The sequence below is a fragment of the Bipolaris sorokiniana genome (assembly GCF_000338995.1).
Source record: "Bipolaris sorokiniana ND90Pr unplaced genomic scaffold COCSAscaffold_3, whole genome shotgun sequence".
Classification (NCBI taxonomy): domain Eukaryota; kingdom Fungi; phylum Ascomycota; class Dothideomycetes; order Pleosporales; family Pleosporaceae; genus Bipolaris; species Bipolaris sorokiniana.
Window position 1 is genome coordinate 2,080,612 of NW_006911897.1, and position 20,197 is coordinate 2,100,808.

General features: G+C 50.0%; 6 protein-coding genes across 6 annotated transcripts; 3 read left to right on the forward strand and 3 right to left on the reverse strand.

The window, feature by feature from the left end:
• The first annotated feature begins 2,360 nt into the window (after positions 1–2,360).
• On the forward strand, positions 2,361–3,570 carry COCSADRAFT_197423 (uncharacterized protein). Its single transcript, XM_007699076.1, has one exon. The coding sequence runs from the start codon at positions 2,758–2,760 to the stop codon at positions 3,091–3,093; it is 336 nt and encodes a 111-aa protein (XP_007697266.1). The 5' UTR covers positions 2,361–2,757; the 3' UTR covers positions 3,094–3,570.
• A 567-nt stretch (positions 3,571–4,137) lies between these two features.
• COCSADRAFT_158031 (uncharacterized protein) lies at positions 4,138–5,854 on the reverse strand (the record flags this gene model as incomplete). Its single annotated transcript, XM_007699077.1, has 4 exons — positions 4,138–4,592; positions 4,659–5,131; positions 5,210–5,345; positions 5,515–5,854. 4 exons carry the CDS (start codon positions 5,852–5,854, stop codon positions 4,138–4,140), a joined length of 1,404 nt encoding a protein of 467 aa, XP_007697267.1.
• Positions 5,855–6,946: 1,092 nt separating this feature from the next.
• On the reverse strand, positions 6,947–8,173 carry COCSADRAFT_34455 (uncharacterized protein). The gene has a single exon (XM_007698426.1). It carries the CDS (start codon positions 8,143–8,145, stop codon positions 7,312–7,314), a length of 834 nt encoding a protein of 277 aa, XP_007696616.1. The 5' UTR covers positions 8,146–8,173; the 3' UTR covers positions 6,947–7,311.
• Positions 8,174–11,646: 3,473 nt separating this feature from the next.
• On the reverse strand, positions 11,647–14,057 carry COCSADRAFT_34456 (uncharacterized protein). The gene is made up of 5 exons (XM_007698427.1): positions 13,807–14,057; positions 13,629–13,761; positions 13,018–13,582; positions 12,509–12,967; positions 11,647–12,458 (listed from the first exon to the last, which is right to left on the reverse strand). Exons 1-5 carry the CDS (start codon positions 14,027–14,029, stop codon positions 12,048–12,050), a joined length of 1,791 nt encoding a protein of 596 aa, XP_007696617.1. The 5' UTR covers positions 14,030–14,057; the 3' UTR covers positions 11,647–12,047.
• Positions 14,058–16,469: 2,412 nt separating this feature from the next.
• COCSADRAFT_188345 (uncharacterized protein) lies at positions 16,470–18,710 on the forward strand. Its single transcript, XM_007699078.1, has 3 exons — positions 16,470–16,681; positions 16,739–16,880; positions 16,934–18,710. The coding sequence occupies exons 1-3, from the start codon at positions 16,577–16,579 to the stop codon at positions 18,445–18,447; spliced, it is 1,761 nt and encodes a 586-aa protein (XP_007697268.1). The 5' UTR covers positions 16,470–16,576; the 3' UTR covers positions 18,448–18,710.
• An 89-nt stretch (positions 18,711–18,799) lies between these two features.
• Positions 18,800–20,073, forward strand: COCSADRAFT_291668 (uncharacterized protein). The gene is made up of 5 exons (XM_007699079.1): positions 18,800–18,963; positions 19,069–19,137; positions 19,191–19,201; positions 19,352–19,658; positions 19,721–20,073. The coding sequence occupies exons 2-5, from the start codon at positions 19,135–19,137 to the stop codon at positions 19,853–19,855; spliced, it is 456 nt and encodes a 151-aa protein (XP_007697269.1). The 5' UTR covers positions 18,800–18,963; positions 19,069–19,134; the 3' UTR covers positions 19,856–20,073.
• Positions 20,074–20,197: the final 124 nt, after the last annotated feature.

Sequence of the window (20,197 nt, forward strand, 5' to 3'; positions counted from 1 at the left end):
ACTAAATAAAAATTGTTAAAAACTTATAGAATATTCTACAGGTATATAAAAAGTATTACTACTTTTTAAGAAAAGTCTCTACTTTAATAATAGCAGACATAGAGCAAACTTCGCTTTAGTAATCCCTATAATTTGGTTTTTTCTACATAGTTTTGTATATATAAAGGATATTAGCTTCTTAATCTAGAGCTAGTAGATTCCTATAGATGCAACTCTAGTATCAAATTCCTGTTTATTTTTATTTAGAGGTTGCAGAGATATAGGCTGTTGCGATTCTTGATTTTTGGTGGGATTTGGGGTGCGCAGCTTACTGATCCGCGCAGCTCACTGATCCCGCACGTTAACGTGTTCTATCAGTAAGCTGCGCACATCAGTAAGCTACGCACCCCACCAAACTTGACACAACATTCAACGCAATTGAGCTATAACAACGCGATAAAATCTGATTAAAATTAAAAATTATAATTATTTATTGAGCTGTACAGGAAGTCTGAGTATGCCCTTGTGTGTGGCACTTCGTACACGTTGGCGGCGCGCGCTGACGTCGCTCACCAGCCTGGCTCTGGCTAGCCTCCATGACCATCCTTTCTGCCTCTGCAGCAAGCTGCTGAGCCCGCTGCACCTGGAGTACCCCACCAGAAGCGATATACTGACGCTGCTGACTCTGCTTTTGTCGTTGGCGCTGAACTTCTGCACGTAACTTCTTATTCTCTTCTGTAAGTATTATTGCTGATTGCATTGCAAGCTGCGCGCTCTTAGCAAGCTGGCGTATCGCAACGCTTGTTGGACTCTCTGGCTGCCGGCGCAGTCGCTCTTGGAGATAGCGTACCTGCTGCTGAAGCTCTGCTACTGTATGTGGTGTCTCTGTCTGCGTTTTAGCAGTACTGCCTACGTCTATCTGTGGTGGAGACGGTGTTCTGGCTACAGTGAGTGACGATAGAACGCGATCTGGACAAGGAGGGACAAGCCCTGTCGCCCGAAAGCCTGCCTGGATATTCTGCTGCGTGAAAACTATCGGCCGGATCCGTGTATAGGCTGCAAGGAAGTCTATCTTGTCAATGTGGTAGACCCCATGCCGGGCGAGCTCCTCAACCTCGCGTCCGTACGCGCGCTTAAGAGGAGAGTAGCAGCTCATATCTAGAGGCTGGAGGAGGTGCGAAGTGTGAGGCGGCATACAGAGAGTGATAATCTTGTTCTCAGCGCAGTACTGGTCGAACTCTGGCGTTACGTGACTACTATGGCCGTCTAGAATAAGCAGCCGATAGACTCTAGCTGTACGAGCCGCTGTATGCTGGTTAAAGTGCTTTACCCACTCTACGCCAAGCTGATCAGTCGTCCAGCCATTATCTGAGACGCTAATAGTCCAGTCTGGTGGGAGATTATAATACCAGCTGCTCTGGTGGACCTTGCCAGACAGTATTATAAACGGTGGCAGAGACCAGCTAGACGCGTTAACGCACTCAATTGCTGTAACCCACTCCCTATTGCCTGGCTGTACAACAACTGCTCTACCAACTCTGTTAGAGCTAGTCACGACTTTTGACGTGCCAGCGACGCCCATCGCGAATCCAGTCTCATCAAAGTTGTAGACATCTTGGTCTAGGACGCCGTACGTCTGGCGCGTCTCCTCTACTAGCTTAAACTAGGCTGCAATTGCGATAGGATCCTCAGAGTCAGCGCGCTGGCTATTAAGCCTTTTGCTCCACTTTGTCTGAAGCTCTGGCTGGTTCTGGATAAAGCGCGACACCCAGCATTTGCCCACAGGTGCTGGAGGTGGATCTTGGCCACGCGCGGCGAGTAACGCGTCTGCTATACGTCGTACGTCAATAATATGTGGCGGAAATCCTCGTCGATCAAGATCTAGGATCCACTGCACAAGAGAATGCTCTTCAATAGGTGATAGTCTACGCCTAGCAGATACTATCTCTGATCGTGGCTTAACGCCATGAAGACGCGTCCGAAGAGTTGATTCTGGCACATCATAAGCTTTCGCAAGAGCGCGGAGAGATTGTTTTTTATTATTATAATAGGATGCGATAGCAAGGCTTATTCTACCTTCACAAGAAGTCTGGATAGAGCGTTGTTGTCGCGGCATTGTGGTGGTTGTGTAGAGTGTCGCGTCAAGTTTGGTGGGGCGGCCAGCTTACTGATAGAACACGTTAATCTATTTCTAGCGGCTGTCACATTTGTGGCTTAGCTCTAGCGGGCGGTCTGAGCGTATAAGCTCTAAAGCGAAGGTCGTTCTTGAAAGAGATTACTAACGACAAGACCTGTATTATATAGTGGCTATTCATACTACGCCGCAAAGCCTTCACCGTGCTTGTAATAACGCGATTCTATTAATGCACAATGCTAGGAGATCCTAAGCAGAACTACACGACCAGATACAAGCCCTAGACAAGCTATTTCCTCGCATACTGCAGTCGACCTTGACCGATACTCTGGCGGAAGCCACAGAGCGCGTTGCTGGTTGCGCAATATCCACTGACCCTGCACTAGAACGTAGGAGGACTGCGGCTGCGGTCTTGAGAGCGATGTGACAACAGGGGTTTGAGGCAAAGGAATATCACCTTGGTTCGCATGAAGTACCTGGCCATCTGACGAGAACTCGATATAAGTAATGTACCTAGAAGGACTTTCGAGTCTGCTGCGACACGTCCCTGTCGCTGCCTCCCACAGCCGCACTGTGTTGTCTTCGGATGCCGACGCGACCAGCTGCCCATCTGGTGAGAAGGCCACCGCCCAGACATCGTTAGAATGGCCCTTAAGCGTGCTGCGACACGCCCCCGTCGCTGCCTCCCACAGCCGCAATGTCTTGTCGCTAGATGCCGACGCGACCAGCTGCCCGTCTGGCGAGAAGGCCACCGCTGTGACTCGGGAGGAATGGCCCTCGAGCGTGCTGTGACACGTCCCTGTCGCCGCCTCCCACAGCCGCACTGTGTTGTCGTAAGATGCCGACGCGACCAGCTGCCCGTCTGGCGAGAAGGCCACCGCTGTGACTCGGGAGGAATGGCCCTCGAGCGTGCTGCGACACGTCCCTGTCGCCGCCTCCCATACCCGTACTGTCTTGTCCCAAGATGCCGATGCGACTAGCTGCCCGTCTGGCGAGAAGGCCACCGCTGTGACTTGGGAGGAATGGCCCTCGAGCGTGCTGCGACACGTCCCCGTCGCTGCCTCCCACAGCCGTACTGTGTTGTCGTCAGATGCCGACGCGACCAGCTGCCCATCTGGCGAGAAGGCCACCGCCCTGACATCCTTAGAATGGCCCTCAAGCGTGATGCGACACGTCCCCGTCGCCGTCTCCCATAGCTGCACTGTCTTGTCGCTAGATGCCGACGCGACCAGCTGCCCGTCTGGCGAGAAGGCCACCGCGCTGACACCCCACAAATGGCCCTTGAGCGTGCTGCGACACGTCCCTGTCGCCACCTCCCACAGTCGTACTGTGCTGTCGTGAGATGCCGACGCGACCAGCTGCCCGTCTGGCGAGAAGGCCACCGCTGTGACTCGGGAGGAATGGCCCTCGAGCGTGCTGCGACACGCGTCCCAGTCTGCTTCTTTCATAGATATTATCTTGACCTTTTCTGGCAATTGGTCTACAAATGTTTGTCGTATTAGGCTCCTCTCTGGTGCGAACACGAGTGCGGAGTAATAGATCTGCAGCGGCGCATCTGTAAGCACAGATTGGAATCGCAGCACGAACCGCTTAGCATCGTGAAGAAAGGCTGAAACTAGCTTTGCAGGTGGCTGCGTTGCACGTTAGCAGAGTAGTAGCAAGGTGTCTTGTAAAGATCTTACGCCGGCAAGTGCCTGAAGGCTGTCGAGCAAGTCAACGCATCTGCTCAGTTCTCCTATAAGGCTCATAGCCTCGAGCTAATGAAGAAGGTGCTTCTGCAGAAAGAGGTGGGTCGTGTCTCTATCGAGGATATCTTGCTGACCCTGCTTGAGATGATGGACCTAGTAGCGGCATGCATACTGCAGGTCAGGTGACAAACTACTAGTAATTCTCCCCTCATCAATCTCGCTCCTGAGGGTCCCGGGTCCTGGAAGACTGCACATGTCTTGGTGTAGGCCGCTTGCCCCAGACATAAGCCTAAGGCAGTGAGAGGCGAGCTTCTTGTGCGTGCTTTTCTCGTCCACCTAGAACGGGCTCTTTCCCTGTTTCTGGGGGTCGACGAGGAACTCGCGAAAGGACAAGTGCAAAAGACGAACAGGCGCGTCCTCGCTGTTAGAGACACTAAGAACGGAGTGTAAAGAGTCAAGTCGGCACTGGATCTCCTCTTGTGGAACTTGAAGTAGGCGGGCAAGTGAGATAGCAGAGAGTGGGGTTTTGAGAACAATAACACTGCCGACCACTTCTCGGAAAGTCTGAAGCCACGTCTTCTTCTTATCTTCCTTCTGCTTACTAAGCAGATGGTCGAGCACAGGGAGGTACGTCCGATCTAGCTGCGAAAAGGTCGCCTTTTGATACTGTAGGACCTTCTCTAAAAAAGCCGTAGGACTGCTTCCTTTGCTACTAATATACCGACACACGGTAGCAGCGTAGATGAATAGCGGCACAGATAGCTCAACCAGCGTGAGGATCTGCTGTTTCGCTGGCTAATCTGAGGCTAGCATGCGTTCTTTCCGTATTACACCGAGCTTATGCTCTAGGAACAGACGGATGTCGTGTTCAATCGTGTGCCTTGGCACTTCGTGGAGGACTAGGTCCTGGTATGTGCCGTTCGGCATCTCCTTGAAGCCTAGGCGGATATGGAGCTCAGGCCGGCTAGTTACTATGATCCGCAGCGGCACTGGTCGAATGTCTTTTGTCCGAGCAAGCAGCTGAAGGATTGCTCTGGTGTCGGCTTCTCGCTTATATTCGTCTAGCGCGTTGATCACGACAACACGCGCTAAGACCCGCGAACGAGCCTGCTTTATCCCCAATAGTGGCTGTAGGATTAGCTTCTCGAACTGGTCTTTTAGAGCCTTGTGTGAGATCGTCGAGTCCTCGTCGAGCGTCTTCCTGATGCTAGGTAGTATGCCTGGCTCGCAGGCGGCTAGATCAGTGGCAATGGTGGTAAAGAACCGTGAGGTATTGCCCCGCTCGCTCTCGCCTTTCTTGAAGAAGAAGCTTGCTCTGAGCTGCCCTCGACTGGCGAACGACTAAGCGACCGTCCGCGCTATCGTAGACTTTCCCGTGCCCGCTATGCCGCTCAGCTAGAATATCGACTTGCCATCCTTGTTATTCGCCCATGTTGTTATCTCGTCTAGCAGCTCAGTACGGGTGTTCGGTAGACATCGTGCACTGTACTCTTCGTTATAGGAATTGAAGGAGGCGCCTATCGCGACAGGCAGTTTGGCTAGATCTAGCTTCTAGTTAATATTGAACATAACGACTCTGTATAGTTAGTAAGAAGCTGGGTCTGCGTACAACAGATCTAGGTACAGAAGCTTACGTCTGATCGACCTGCAGTGCCAAGCTGAATATCTGCTTATATTCTTCTAAGTTTGAAACGACCATATCCACCTACTTACTCATAAACAGCCATTTGAGCGCACGGAAGCCGAACCGGCTCATAGTCTTACGAGTTTTTCCTGGATCTAGCTTTGCTTCTAGGCTTTTCAGCTTCTCTCGGCATTGTTCGAGCGAGCTAAACAAGCCATAGATAGTAGAGAGCCGCGTCTTGTCATGGCTGTCGAGGAGCTGCTTGATTTTCTCCAGGATGTGGGTGATGTCGCTAACCTTCCTCCGCACACGCTTGATATCGTTCTTTGAGTCCTTGACAGCCACAGAGTACTGGTAGTAGAGCGAGGCGATCTTGGCGGATATGTCGATTACCGCGATGACGCTTGCTGCGCCCGAAAGGCCGTCCATGATGCGAGGTCTGCGACAGAGATGAGGTAAACCGATGGATCGTACTTTGCGTCGTTGTGGACTGACAGAGCAGCCAGGCCGCTGTCAGGCTAAGAGCAGTGCTGCGATCCATTGTCAGCTGCGCAAGGCTGAGAGGGCTGGCACAGCTAAGCGCTGCTGCATCGTAGCGGCGCGGGGCCAGGAAGGCTTCGGAAGTACGTTTCGCCGGAAGCCGCTTGCCTATCTTAGGTGTGCGCTTGAGAAGTGAGCAGGACACCATACAAACATCATCCCATTCGACCACGTGCAGCGCGGTGCGATTGCTCGAGCACACCTATGACTTGTCACGCCAGGTTAGAGGCTGCATCGTGTGCTTGGAAGATAGAGAAACAAATCTAGTGTCGCGCAGCGCTGTCAGTAATTGCTTCGATCACGGCTTTAACGCCGAAAGTTTGAATATCCCAAATATCTACACAAGAGGCAAGGTTGTGCACAGGTACAAGTCCATTAGCCACAGTTGGTAAATTACACCAGAGATGCTTAAGTGAGGCGTGCGGGGTCGCCTACCAGCAGTCGAGGTAGCGATCCGCGTGGCGACCTTACATAGTTTTGGGCATCACGGCAGGCACGAGGCTGATCATGGCTTACCGCGCTAGCAGGAGGTTCTTGGGGCTAAATACTGGCCTTCTGTATGTGCAATAGATTGTAAAAGCTTCTTAGCAGTGCTATAGCAGAGCAACGCTGTTATGCACACAGTAAAGGTTGTTTGTAACATTCGCCGAAAGGGCATTAATAGCAACGTAATTTTTGGTTAGGAGTATTAGGATAAACTCACAAACAGCTCGAGTATATCGCTAATATAAACTTACAGCGATTATCAGGGTGTGCGAAGAAAGCGAAGTGTTGAAAGTCGAAGTACCCCTCATTTGTCCCAGCACGGCGGGTGTCCCAGCACTCAGGGAGGGACATTGGATATATTAATGTATATGGAAGCATAAGCATGCCTCTATTGACTGATGACCGGTCTAGTTCGTTACACTTATCATTACACATTCTGGCGTCTATCATCCCATGCCTTTCTTGTTTCGACTACAAAACAGTGACAAGTCATGCCCACAGGCACGAAACAAATAGAACTTATATCTAGAGATAATCCAAGAATCTAAAAGTAGACAATTACGTATCCGTCCAATAAAACATATGGTTTTATCAAATGCAAGTAGAATGGATCGAAATCTAGACAGTAAAAAAAAACGCCAGTCCTATGGGTATAATGCCGCAGATGTTAAACCAAAACAACAAAAACAGGGTTATCCTCCCCGTGGGTATCTTAATCCAAATCCAAATGAGAGATATGAATGAGAAGAAAAAGAAAGGAAAAAAACCCGGAAAGTCACTACGGTATATATACACATGGGAAACCATATGCATCAAAACTGCGCTGCAAAAAAACAAAAAAAAACAAAAAACAAGTGACGTTAGGAGGAGGAAAACACCGAAAACCTCTTCTGCTGCATCCTTGGCGACGAAGTCGAAACATGGGACCTGTGCGTCCCCGCGCGCGTTAGCGGCGACGAGAGCGTCGCATTCTGCGCCTCAGCACCCCCATCCTCCTCACCGCGATTAAACCGGTCAAACCTCTCCATCAACTGCTTGTAGTCGTACTGCACCGGCGGCTCATTCGTATCTTTCTCATCGAGAAAACCCTCGATGCTTCCCTTGAAGATCTTGTCGACGGTAGCGCGCCAGGAGCAGTGGTCGATGATGTCGCGGTACTTGTGGCTTTCGCAGAGGTGGTCGTCGAGCCACTGGAGATGCTCTGTGTCTGGGGGAGAGTCGCCGAAGCGGATGAATTGGATGCTGAAGTGGCGGTTGCCGGTCCGTTGGCGGTCTTGTTCGGCGATGGCCATGATGGCTTTGTGGAGGGGGGGCGGGTTGAGGATGATGTCGTGGGGGGAATGAGGGTTTTTGGCGACGAGGCGGAGGGCGGGGAGGCTTTCGGTGGACCATTTTCCGTCGGTGAAGACGTAGAGGGTTGTGGCTGGTTGGTGGTTGCGGCGCCATTCTTTGTAGATGCTTTCTAGGATTGCAGTCATGTCGGTTGTTGCGTTGGGCTTTGGCTTGTGTTCGGGCCAGGCTGCTCGCAGCTTTTCTTTTAGTACCCTCCGCCCGTTATCTCCTACAATGTCATTTGCGTTGTGTCGAGATCCCTCTACTGTGAAGCGGAGGTCGATGCCGCTTTTGTCGATACCGGCAGCGTTCATTGCAAGTGTTTCGACGACAAAGATCAGGATGGGCCAGTGGTCAAACATCGTCCAACCGTTATCAATGACAAAGACCTAACACACATTAGTCACTGTGATTAAGGAGAATTCAAGTAGCCTTACCAGTTCGCGACGATCTTTGGATATGTCCTTTAGGTTAGGATCTGGCTTCCTAGTTTCCTTACCCATTTTGCCTACTATCTTTGCAAATCCCTTCAGCTTTTCGTTCTCTAGTTTTCTTCTTCTCTCACAGATGCTGTATGGTAGGTTCAATACAGATGCTGGAGGTTCTTGAATGAAGTCTACCGTCTCATGCGACATAGTTGTGCGATGACTCGTCATAGCGTGCTTCCCATCAAAATGTTCGCTCGGATATTGCGCCTTCATATGCTCATACGCCGTAGGAGATCGAAAAATCCCTAAGGCATGTGTTGCATCGAAGCTTGTAAAGTTGTCTACATGACGCGTTGGGGTGCTAATTGGGTTGTACACCTGTTTGTCTCCATAGGCAGAACTTATGGTAGTCGGAGTTGTCGGTCTTGGGGCACTACTCTGTATGTTACCATATGTCTGCGCACGCTGTTCTAGAGGCGATAATTCCAAATGCTCGGTGTTGCCAGGAGCTTTGAATCCAGGTGTATAAGGTGGAGATAGAGGAGCAATATGCGTATTGATCTGTGGAAGCGGAGGTACGGCGGACACTGATTCTCCTGTCGGACTAGAAATCCCTTTGGAAGCGATTTCAGATGTTTTTTCCGTCACCTTGTCTGACTTACGTAGATTCGGATCGCCGTGTGCACGAAAGGAGTCCGTTGAAGGTGCAGTTACGTCAAGAACGAATGGGCTTTGATCGTGAATCGTGTTCCGCCGCTGAGTTGGCGTTGGCGTTGACGGAGTGGTTATCGACCTATCGGACTCACTGTCTGTCGTATTGCGTTGTGTCTCGGACTTGTGCTGGTCACTCTCCTGTAGATCAGGATTTTTGGGCTTCTTAGAGCGACCACTAAATGGCAGCTCATAAAGATCCGCATTATCGGTAGGACTACAAGTGACAGCACCGTTGTGAACGCCAACGATATGTTCTTTGTTTTCGGAGAGACTGCGGCTGCTCACTCCTAATTCTTGCCTTAGAATCTCCTTGCGGTAAGGCGTTTGACCCAAAGGTTTGCTCTTAATCATCTCCTCTTTGTGGACCTGCATTGATGCCCATTGTCGAGGATTGAGCTGACTGGCGCTTGCTGGTATTGGTTCCTGTCGAGAGGATTTAATCTTTGTTTCTGAGCCCCTTTGGATTCTGGCTTTGTCTTCAATCTCGGAAAGTGCTCTCAGCACTATAGCGTCAGTTTCTTTTGTGTGCCCCTGCAGACGTGAAATCTCTTTCTCTGCCAATACGTGTATTTCTTGTAGTTTTTTGCAGAGTTTCTCAGAATTGGGCCTTTTTGTCAAGTCTGCCTGAAGTAGCTCGTCCTCGATCAGAGTTAACACTAGCTCCGTGGTGGTGTCCGAAGGGCGGAGGTGTCCTCTAAGGTAATCATGCCATTTCCTTATCTCCGGAAGAATATCCAAGCCGTCGTGAAATCGATCGTGGATTTCTCCGTTCTGGCAGTTCGCAGGAGCAAGTTGTCGGAGTTGTTCATATTGGCGTATTCCCTGGAATCCTAAAACTGTCCAGGTTGCGGCCACGGATAACACACACCCGAATGACCAGGTGTCGATTGACTGCGAAACACCTGAAGAAGTTCCGTCTGGGTTTTTCATACGAAATACTTCGGGAGCGCCTAATGAATCTCAGAAAGTACCCTCACATATTCAACACTGCCCTAACTTACCGTATGTATCAGTGAACCCCCTGATCAATTCTGTTGGGACTGAGCCGTCATGTCCCTCAACGACTGGAGCAAAACTCGAAAATCCGAAATCTGCCAGTTTCAACTTCTTTCGTATGCTGAGAATGTTATCGGGCTTAATATCTGCGTGCCAGCTGATCATGTTTAGTTTGGACCCTCGAAAAGTTTGTTTCCAGTACATACCCATGGAACCTCCGTGGTTCGCTCTTACCACCTCGTGGAACTTCAAGATGATGTACGTGACGAATGGCCTTGGCAATTTCGAAGAGTGAGTCCCATGTGCGGAGAATCTCCTGAGCTCTTACAGGGGGAACATTGGTCTCATCCGCCCATGCTTGGTAAAGATCATGATCCCCATACTCTAGTAACAGGTTATATGTCTTCCCCATATCTTTACCTTCACCATAATCATGAGTGTAGGAACCTAGACATCGTAATATCGGTACGTCTTTCTTCGAGTCGAGACCAGAGAAGGCTTCCTTTTCTAGCTCGAAATCTCTCTTTTTGTTTCCGCAATACGACTTGAGAACCATCTGATAGCACTGCATCACGTTTAGTATATGCCTCAACGATTTCCCGACTGGGAAGTTTACCTCTCCGAGCTTTTCATCTTCATAAAGCGACTTTTGTAGAGCATCTGCAAGGGCTATGTCTGTGATTAGATCCTTTTGTACGGCTACCCAGTATATTGAAGCAGTTCCTCCCTTATCTGGAAGTTTGATCTTGAAACAGAAAGGTGGTATGACTTTCGTTCCATATAGGTTGAGGTCCATGCCCAAGGTTAAGTTCATCGGACAATATGCCCATTTGTCTCTGTGGAAGTCCTCGATTGTGATATCCACATCCCTTCTTGGTAGAACTTCAAGTAGGCTTTCGCGAAGATGGTGATCATTTTCGCTGCGTACAAGATACCTGTCATTAACATTGGCGTGGTAAAAGCGGTCAATGAGATGGTGACGGCGTTGTTCGAGAAGCAAGCTAAGGACACGGCGGCAGGAATGTTCGCCAATGAAGATATTGTGGTACTTGACCTGGAAGGTTCGGTGGGGCGCTGGAGGCGTTTCATCCAAGAATCGATGCCCTCTGGTCTGGTCAAGGCTCTCTGGGTGTCGCTCGTTCCACCACCTTTCGAGCGCATACACGTGGACAATTTTGCGCTGGCAACTGCACGAGTCTGGAGGCTGGCACTCGTTCTGGCATGCGACTGGACGGGTCCATATTGATCGTAAAAGGTGTTTGAATTCATCCTCGATACGTTGACGACGCTTCTGCTCTTTAGATACGGCCTGCATTCTGACGTGGTTCCAACCAGCGATCAGGCTGGCGACAACGTCATAGAGTGGCGAGCAAAAAAGAAGTACAGAATCGGTGGTCGATGCGAAAAATGGGAATATGTGCTCAGCGTTATTGGATCGAAGTTGTCGGGCCGGTTGCGCAAGGGATGAGCTTGGTGACAAGCCAGTGGGAAGAAGGTTGACAAGCAACGGGCAGTGGTTGTTGAAGCCTCAGTTTTGTGGGCGGGGTGCCTGGCTATTAGAGCCATATGAATGAGTATATGTGCAGCCGGAGGCAGGTCCAGATTAAAGATTGCACCAATAGTTCCACGGAGGACTTTGGTGGCTGCAGCAAGCTGATTACCGTGACAAGGCAGCAAGGCTGAGCTTTCGCTCCGCCGCCACAAGTTGTTCATCAAGCAACATGCGTAATCGAGAGATTAATGATATATACAACAAGAAAAGTGAGATCGCGTTTCTGAAAAAAGCCGCGATATGGTGTTGTATGGTCTTGTAGGCGGATGGTGTAAGCTGGTCATCTTCAGGAGTGAGATGTTGATAGACCAGGCTGTGTCAGTGAACGCTTCTTCGCTAAGCGCTCACGGCCCCGCTTGGTAACTCGAAAGATAGCCTCCCGCTCCGGCCGTGTCGGCCTCGAACTCTAACAAAAAAAGCCTTCACCGGGATCTCAGGCGTTTCTTGTTGGCAGTGTACGCCTCTTACTAGCACTGTGCTGAACCAGTCTTATGAAAATGAATATGGCGATGCTCTAATTACAAAACTTAAACAGAAGATATAACATGAAAAGGATCGCCCATCTACCTCAAAATCAGCCTGTTTTTGTCGCTGTTGGCTTGTGGAACGGCAAAATGGCGCGACCACTACGAAACCATCGCATAATCCGAGCAAGCCTCTTAGTAGAATTGACCAAACGCTCGGATGCGTCTTTTCGAGTATTGGTATCAGAGTAGCCTTGGGTTGTTCCGGACGCTAGGGAAACACTCGCCGATGACGTCAGGCCAGGAACGATGTGTTTCAGCCTCTCAAAGAATGTGAAATGTTCCACGGTACTGTTGAAGAAACGATAAGTCGACCAAGCTCCAAGCAAAGTTAGGAAAGTCAAAGGTATGGTGACCTGAAGCCAACGCTCCAAAGCAAGGCTAGAGAAGGAGCCGTTTTCGGAGCTGCCAGCATTCTGATCTTGATCTTGATATTTGATGACATCGGTGCTGAAAAACGTCTGTGGTGCGTCAGAGAGAGAAGAGAGCCAAGGGGTCATTTTCAGCTTACTGATACGAACGTTGCTGGCAGGTACAGCAGCGTAACAATCGTAATGATCCGCATAACAACAGCTTCCCGTTCAAGGTTCTTGTTCAACTGTTCAGTCCGGTCTGAAGCTTGACGGTGTAGATGCTGTAACACCAGCTCTTTTCTGTCACTTATTATCTTCACCAGAAGTTTCGCTCGGGTTAACTGCATATCAAAGTCTCCCATAATTTCATCCAGCTGCGAAAAGAAGGCGTGAAGATGATCCTCGCAGTTTGTTTTTAACGCGTTGGGAAAGTCTTCTCGAGAAACCAGATTCTTGTAGAAGCTGCGTAGAGCACCCACAATCTTGGCGTTGGACTCCAGAACCATTACTACTGCGTTGGCCTCATCTTGCCAATGTTGCAAATCCTGTATGTCTTGCGGCTCGTATATCTCATAGGCACACTCCTCCCTACGGAGACCGTTCACGGCCATCCCACTCTGTGTTTCTCAACGTCAGCTTGGAAATGCACGTGAATGAGAACACTTACTTCTTGATGGATTACTCTCTCAAGCCACACTATGTACCATCTCCAGTCTTCGGTTGCCCAGTGGCAATAGAGTAAATGCGTCACAAGTGTTGACCGGAAGCATGCTGTCGGACTGTCATACTTTATATCCTCTGGTCGGCCGTCTGGTTTAGTCAGATCTGCGTAACGCTCCAAGATGTCTTTCCCGCCCTTTGTAACAATCCAAAGCGTAGTGCCGTATTCGACATCGAATTTATGATAGATTGCGGCGTCTCGAATCGACCATACATCAAGCTTGATGTTCTCACGAACTCGCTTCTTGAGGTGTACACCTTTCAAGTTGTAGCTGAGTTGGAAGAGCTTGCCGCTTCGATTTAGCTCAGGGACTGCGTGTCCACTTTTTGGATTTCTGAGGCGTATTTGCTCTCGAAAACCACTAAACCGAGGATCGATGGCGTCAGTCTGTCCACCGAAGACGAGCATGAAATCTAAATACACGGGCATGACTTGATGATACGACAGGACTTGACAAAGGCTTCCACGTGTTGTTTTCAGTTTGTCGCGCGAATGCTGTCCATACAGATATCTGTGCTGTTAGTATGGGACTTGGGACTAATAAATAGTTGACTTACATGAACCTGCATTTTGGATCCTTCTTTCGCGCCGTAAGTAGCTGCGTGTTGGCGTCGTTCGGGTTTTGCGTAGGGGTGACACCGAGCCAGTCAGTGAGTTTTGCCGGACTATGTATGTTTCTCTTGTCCCACCCTAGATTTTTTAGCACCTTTTCAAGCGATTCGAAAGGCAAGTTACCTTTCCCATCACTGGTATCCAAGTCAATAACGGGAATTTCAAAGACTTTTTCAACTTCGTCCTCCGTGGAACCAAGGCAAAGATCGACCTCAGCGTCATCCAAGCGTTCCTTGTACGAGACAAGTTTCGACTTGTATGTTGCAATGCCGCTAGGAATAAGGTTTTCTGGATAATTGGCGCTGTCAATATAAGATTCCTGCAGTTCCACCGGTAGTGGGTACATTGTATGCCTATTTAACACTAGCGCAAAGATACGTAACTGTGAATTATGATTATCAACAGAGAGGTATGAGAGAAGGACATGGTATTTGAAGAAGGATGTGCCCTCAGCGAGGCGCAGCAAATCTGCCTTGTGGCGCGTAGTTTACATGTGGGAAGGCGCTCTAGGGGAATCAAGACCCCGCCCCTGTGCACCCAAGGCCGCCTCCTCATTGGTGCCAAAGCTTCTACTGATACACAAGATGCAAGCGACTGCATCACATGGGTACTTTCGACTAAAAGTCACGCGCCGACATTTTGAATCATACTATGCAGATGAGACTCGGCCTTGCTCTTGTTGGAACTTTCGTTCCTCTGGCTCTGGTGACACAGAGGGCGATCTCGTCCGCCCAGACACATCTCTTCGCTTTCTCAACTCTCTCTTCTCCCCCTGAAACCAAATTAGCCACGCGCTCGCGAATACTAGGCAATACAATCACCTCGGTCAGCCTCTCAGGCACCTCAAATAGCCAATTGCCATTGAACTGGGAGGCTTATCAGTCCGGTTTCTTGCAACCTAGTATCCAGACACAACATACAACTCTTGGTTTGAAATCCCAGTTCGGCCATTTAGTTTTCAAGTATTCTTCAATCTTGTCCCACCCAAAATCGTCATATGCAGTAAACGTTTCTTGGACTCGGCCGCTCCATTTTGCAGATGGAAGCTCAGGCTTGCGTTGAGCTTGCCTCGCGCGCTCCAACTCCGGGTCAGCAGCTCGACGAAATGGTGGCATCTGGATGTTTCTCTTTTCTTGCGGGTTGATTGTGGCGCACGTTCAGGCAGAATAAATCAGCGGTGCTTGTGATGCATGCACCCGGTGTTGGAAACCCGGGCGATAGGCTGACAACTGCGGCTGTGTATCTTCAACGTGCTCCCTTGCAACTCTGCGAGTGGAAGGCTGAAGGCGAAACTATATGCTTCTGTGTATGAGCGGCCTCAGCCTTATGACTCATCCAGAAAGCATCTGGCAATGCGTGCAACTGCTCTGAGGAGGATGCAAAAGCGCATTTCTCATGCAAGATGCATCACATCTGTGAGTGGCGATTGCGCGACTTTGCATGATGGGTTTCATGCAAAGCTGAGAAACTGTCGTTCAGCTGAGACGCCACGGCTGACCGGTTTAGTTTGCCTTTTTGCCTGTTACGAGCGGTAGTGCATAACCTCACTATTGGTCACTGTTACACATGGTGTAGCCGCATGCATTTCTTAATCACTCGCAAGCGACGCTCTTTTTTATGGCAAAATCAAAATGCTCAGAGCATAGATGCATTAGAACAAAGTCCATGATTGGTATTGCGAAACCGTTGCTTGTTCATCGCCGAATCGAATGACACTTAAAGGATAATAGAGGATATGAATCCAAAATACTGCAAAGGTGAAGCAGATTGGCGAATGAGGGTGGATGATGATGTATTGATATGCCGCGTGGCTGTCGAGGCGATCCGCGGAAGAACCATATCCGAGAAGGTACCGGTGTGCCAAAGCCCGAGCAGAAGCTACACAGCATGTAGAGGTTGTTCATAGCGACTATGAACCCATATCGCCCAAAGCCACTATTTATACAAGTCCGTATATCCTTTACTTAAGTTCCCGATGCGCCAGAAAATACAGAAGAGTCCTGCATGGTTGAGACCACGATAATAGAAGCAAGGAATCTTTTATGGCGATACGCACTGAACTACACTAAGGACCCTTGCTCCCGAGTCGTTGTATGTTCTTAAATACAGAAGATTGGCAAAATATTGAGTGGTCTCCGGAAACGAAGTTCCTGGAGTAGCCTCGAGCTGGAAAGATATGATAAAAGCCAAACCATCGTGGCGTATGCAGGAAATGTACTCACGCTACAAATCTCAAGAGAAAGGAAAGAATAAACAAAATGAATCTAGGGAAACTAATAAAAACATATTCGATGAAATCCTCCAAACAGGAATGACCATTGTAGAACCGAATAACGCAAGGCTGAAAGAGCTAGGCACAGGGTACTGAGAAAATCTAGGGGGCTTCATAATGGAGTTTACCTGAGCGGAGAGATAGGAAAGTGATAGAGAAGTTTCACAGGGCAGTAAGTCTAAGATCTGACCAGCGAGAAGTTTTTTCCACGGTCGGCATCGGCTTGAAGTCGATCAAGCGCGATATATTGTTGTTGAGTCGGAAGGTGGTAGCACATCCGTATACCAAGGCAAAAGCATTCACAACTATTCCAAGGTTAGACGTTTCTACTGGGTAGAAGCAGTTACTTTACTCAATTGCATCGATTCTTGAGATGTGATCAAGGGCAATGTGAGGCTGTAGGCGGAGCGACGGTATTAAAGCCGAGGCTAGTGATGGTGTGGTCCGAGCGTCGACTTCTCGATGATTCCTTGGAATTTTCTACACATATGGTAGCGTCCATTTCTTCTCCACAATCCCCCTCTGTACCCAATCTCTCTTCTCGGTTGTCTTGCATTGAGCTGGAGTAGGAGTATTGTTTGAGCTTCACCACCGCCACCTACACATTTCAATTCCATCACAATGCAAAGAGCTTTCGCTTCGCGGGCGCGGACTTCGGCCCTAAATTCGACCTCTAAGCTTCGCACCACCAGCTTGAACCTCCAGCAACAGAGATTTGCGCACAAGGTATGTTGTCGCCAGATGCACTCTTCAATTGACTAGCAGAAACTAACTCATGTACAGGAGCTCAAGTTTGGCGTCGAGGCACGAGCAGGACTGCTCAAGGGTGTCGACACACTGGCAAAGGCCGTATCAACAACACTTGGTCCCAAGGGTCGCAACGTATTGATCGAGTCAAGCTATGGCTCTCCCAAAATCACCAAGGGTATGCATACGTTTGGCCGTCTTTTCCCGAATCGTCCGCTGACAGAGCTTCAGATGGTGTAACTGTCGCAAAGGCCATTACCCTCCAAGACAAGTTCGAGAACCTTGGAGCCCGCCTGCTTCAGGATGTTGCCAGCAAGACCAACGAAGCTGCTGGTGACGGAACCACTACCGCTACTGTCCTTGCCCGCGCCATCTTCTCCGAGACTGTTAAGAACGTTGCCGCTGGATGCAACCCAATGGACTTGAGGCGGGGTACTCAGGCCGCCGTCGAGGCCGTTGTCGAATACCTAAAGGCAAACAAGAGGGACATTACCACCAGCGAGGAGATTGCACAGGTCGCCACTATCTCTGCCAATGGCGACACACACATTGGCAAGCTCCTGTCCAACGCAATGGAGAAGGTCGGAAAAGAAGGTGTCATCACCGTCAAGGAAGGTAAGACCACCGAGGACGAGCTGGAGGTCACTGAGGGTATGAAGTTCGACCGTGGTTACATCTCCCCTTACTTCATCACCGACACCAAGACTGCCAAGGTCGAGTTTGAGAAACCTCTCATCCTCCTTTCCGAGAAGAAGATTTCTGCTGTCCAGGACATTGTCCCCGCGCTTGAAGCTTCCCAGCAGCTCCGCCGCCCTCTTGTTATTATTGCCGAGGACATTGACGGCGAAGCACTTGCTGTCTGCATTCTCAACAAGCTCCGTGGCCAGCTTCAAGTTGCTGCTGTCAAGGCCCCTGGTTTCGGTGACAACAGGAAGTCCATCCTTGGCGATCTTGCTGTCTTGACCAACGGTACTGTCTTCAGCGATGATCTTGACATCAAGCTTGAGAAGGCTACTCCGGACATGCTGGGTTCTACCGGATCCATCACCATTACCAAGGAGGACACTGTCATTCTGAATGGTGAGGGCAGCAAGGACCAGGTCTCGCAGCGTTGTGAGCAGATCCGTGGTGTCATCAACGACCCGACCACATCCGAGTACGAGAAGGAGAAGCTGCAGGAGCGTCTTGCCAAGCTCTCTGGTGGTGTTGCCGTCATCAAGGTCGGTGGCTCCTCCGAGGTTGAGGTTGGCGAGAAGAAGGACCGCATCGTTGACGCTCTCAACGCCACCCGTGCCGCTGTCGAAGAGGGAATCCTGCCTGGTGGTGGTACCGGTCTTCTCAAGGCTTCCGCCAACGCTCTCGACTCGGTCAAGGCGCACAACTTCGACCAGCAACTTGGCATAACCATTGTCAAGAACGCCATTACCCATCCTGCCCGCAAGATCGTCGAGAACGCCGGTGCTGAGGGCTCTGTCATTGTCGGCAAGCTCATCGACGAGCACAAGAACGACTTCAACAAGGGATTCAACAGCGCCAAGGGCGAGTACGTTGACATGATTGCGGCTGGTATTCTGGATCCCTTCAAGGTTGTCCGCACTGCCCTTGTCGATGCTAGTGGTGTTGCCTCGCTCCTCGGTACCACTGAAGTGGCTATTGTCGAGGCACCCGAGGAGAAAGCCGGCCCTCCAGGTGGCATGCCTGGCGGCATGGGAGGCATGGGCGGAATGGGCGGAATGGGCTTCTAAGCAGCTGAAGCCTGACCGTCTATTTTCTTCTTCTTATACCCCCATTTCGTTATTATGACTTTAGTCTTACGTCTCTCCCAGTGATGGCTTATGTACACGATATTGAGTTGGTCTCCGCTCCTCAGTCACGGTTTTTTTCTTAAAAGCACTGCATGTTGGTTATTTGATGTTTTTTTGTACAATACTGTGTATCTAGAAGACGTCCTGGGGAGGGCAAGATGTAAAAAGTGACGAAGGAAATGTGAAACAGTTCAAAGACATGTACTACATGAATGTTTTGATGTGTTGACATTGGGCAGCAGAGAGTGGATGTGGTGACCGGGGTTTAGGCTGACAGTCGGTTGCTGTGGCGGCGCGGCGTAGGCAAATAAACCGGTCGAGGAGTGACCCCACTAGGTACGTCGCTTGGAAAATAACCCCACTACTTGCCTCATCAGCCTCAGCAACACCGCTCCTCCACCTCCGCCCTCCCTCCCGCAAACACGCCATCCACAACAATCAGTCTTCTCCATTGACGTAAGCTGCACTCGCCCCCTCCAAACAGCCCGACCGTTGCTTCCCGCTGCTTAGTTGTGCTGCGGCAATCGCAGTCCATGATGATGAAGCTGACAGGCAACACAGTACTGATAAAGCTGCCTAGTGTCTTGAACCTCCCTTTCGCATCCTCGACACTTCACACACAACATCATGGTAAGGCTTGTGCACATTGTCCACCTAACAACTTGCGCTGACTGGATTTGCAGGCTCAATCCGGGTACGTAGTGATCGCCTGCAGACAGCACACCACATGAATGGCAGCCGCCGCCCGACACTCACACGCGCAATCACACCTTCATATCAATCTCTCCAATACCCTAGCGCGCCCTCCAAACGACTAGCTCTCTTGATACTAATAATATCACAGTGTCTCCGTCTCGCCCGAGTGCATTAGCACCTTCAACGAGCTCAAGCTCGGCAAGGATATCAAGTGGATCATCTACAAGATCAGCGACGACTGGAAGGAGATTGTCGTTGAGGAGACTTCCAAGGAGGCCAACTTTGACGTATTCCGCGAGAAGCTTCTCAACGCCAAGAGCAAGGACCGCAAGGGCAAGGAGGGCATTGGCGGTCGCTATGCCGTCTTTGATGTTGAATACGATCTTGAAAGTGGTGAGGGATCAAGGAGCAAGATCACCTTTATCAGCTGGACGCCCGATGATGCGCCACAATACGTACGTGACAGTCTAAACGACAACGGGGTTGACATGAGAGTCTCGACTAACGCTGCATACAGCCCCGCATGATGTACTCGTCCTCTAAGGAAGCCATCAAGCGCTCTCTCAACGGTCTCGCTGCCGACATCCAAGCCAACGATGCCGACGATCTCGAGTTTGAGAACATCAAGAGCCGTGTCTCCAAGGGCCGCTAAGGGCCTCTTCGTCTAGCCAGTCACATTGGACCTGCGCAACCCACCACGCGAGGACACCGTGAGCTGGAATGGCACGAAGATATAAAGTCGAGTGATTAATTTGGTAGCGTGTCATGTCATAGCGACTTTTCAGCAACGGAATGAAAATGATTAAAGCGACGATTTGCGCGCAGTAGCATTGCTGGGCTTTGTTTCGAATGGTTAGGCGTGGTATGCTTTCGACGGACTGAAAACTGATTAAGTCGTACTTGATCAACGTGTTTTGGGTATCTTTTTTTTGGATAACGTGACGTGACGGCATGGCCATCTGCTTTATTTCTTCCAGTTGCATGTGAACCATCT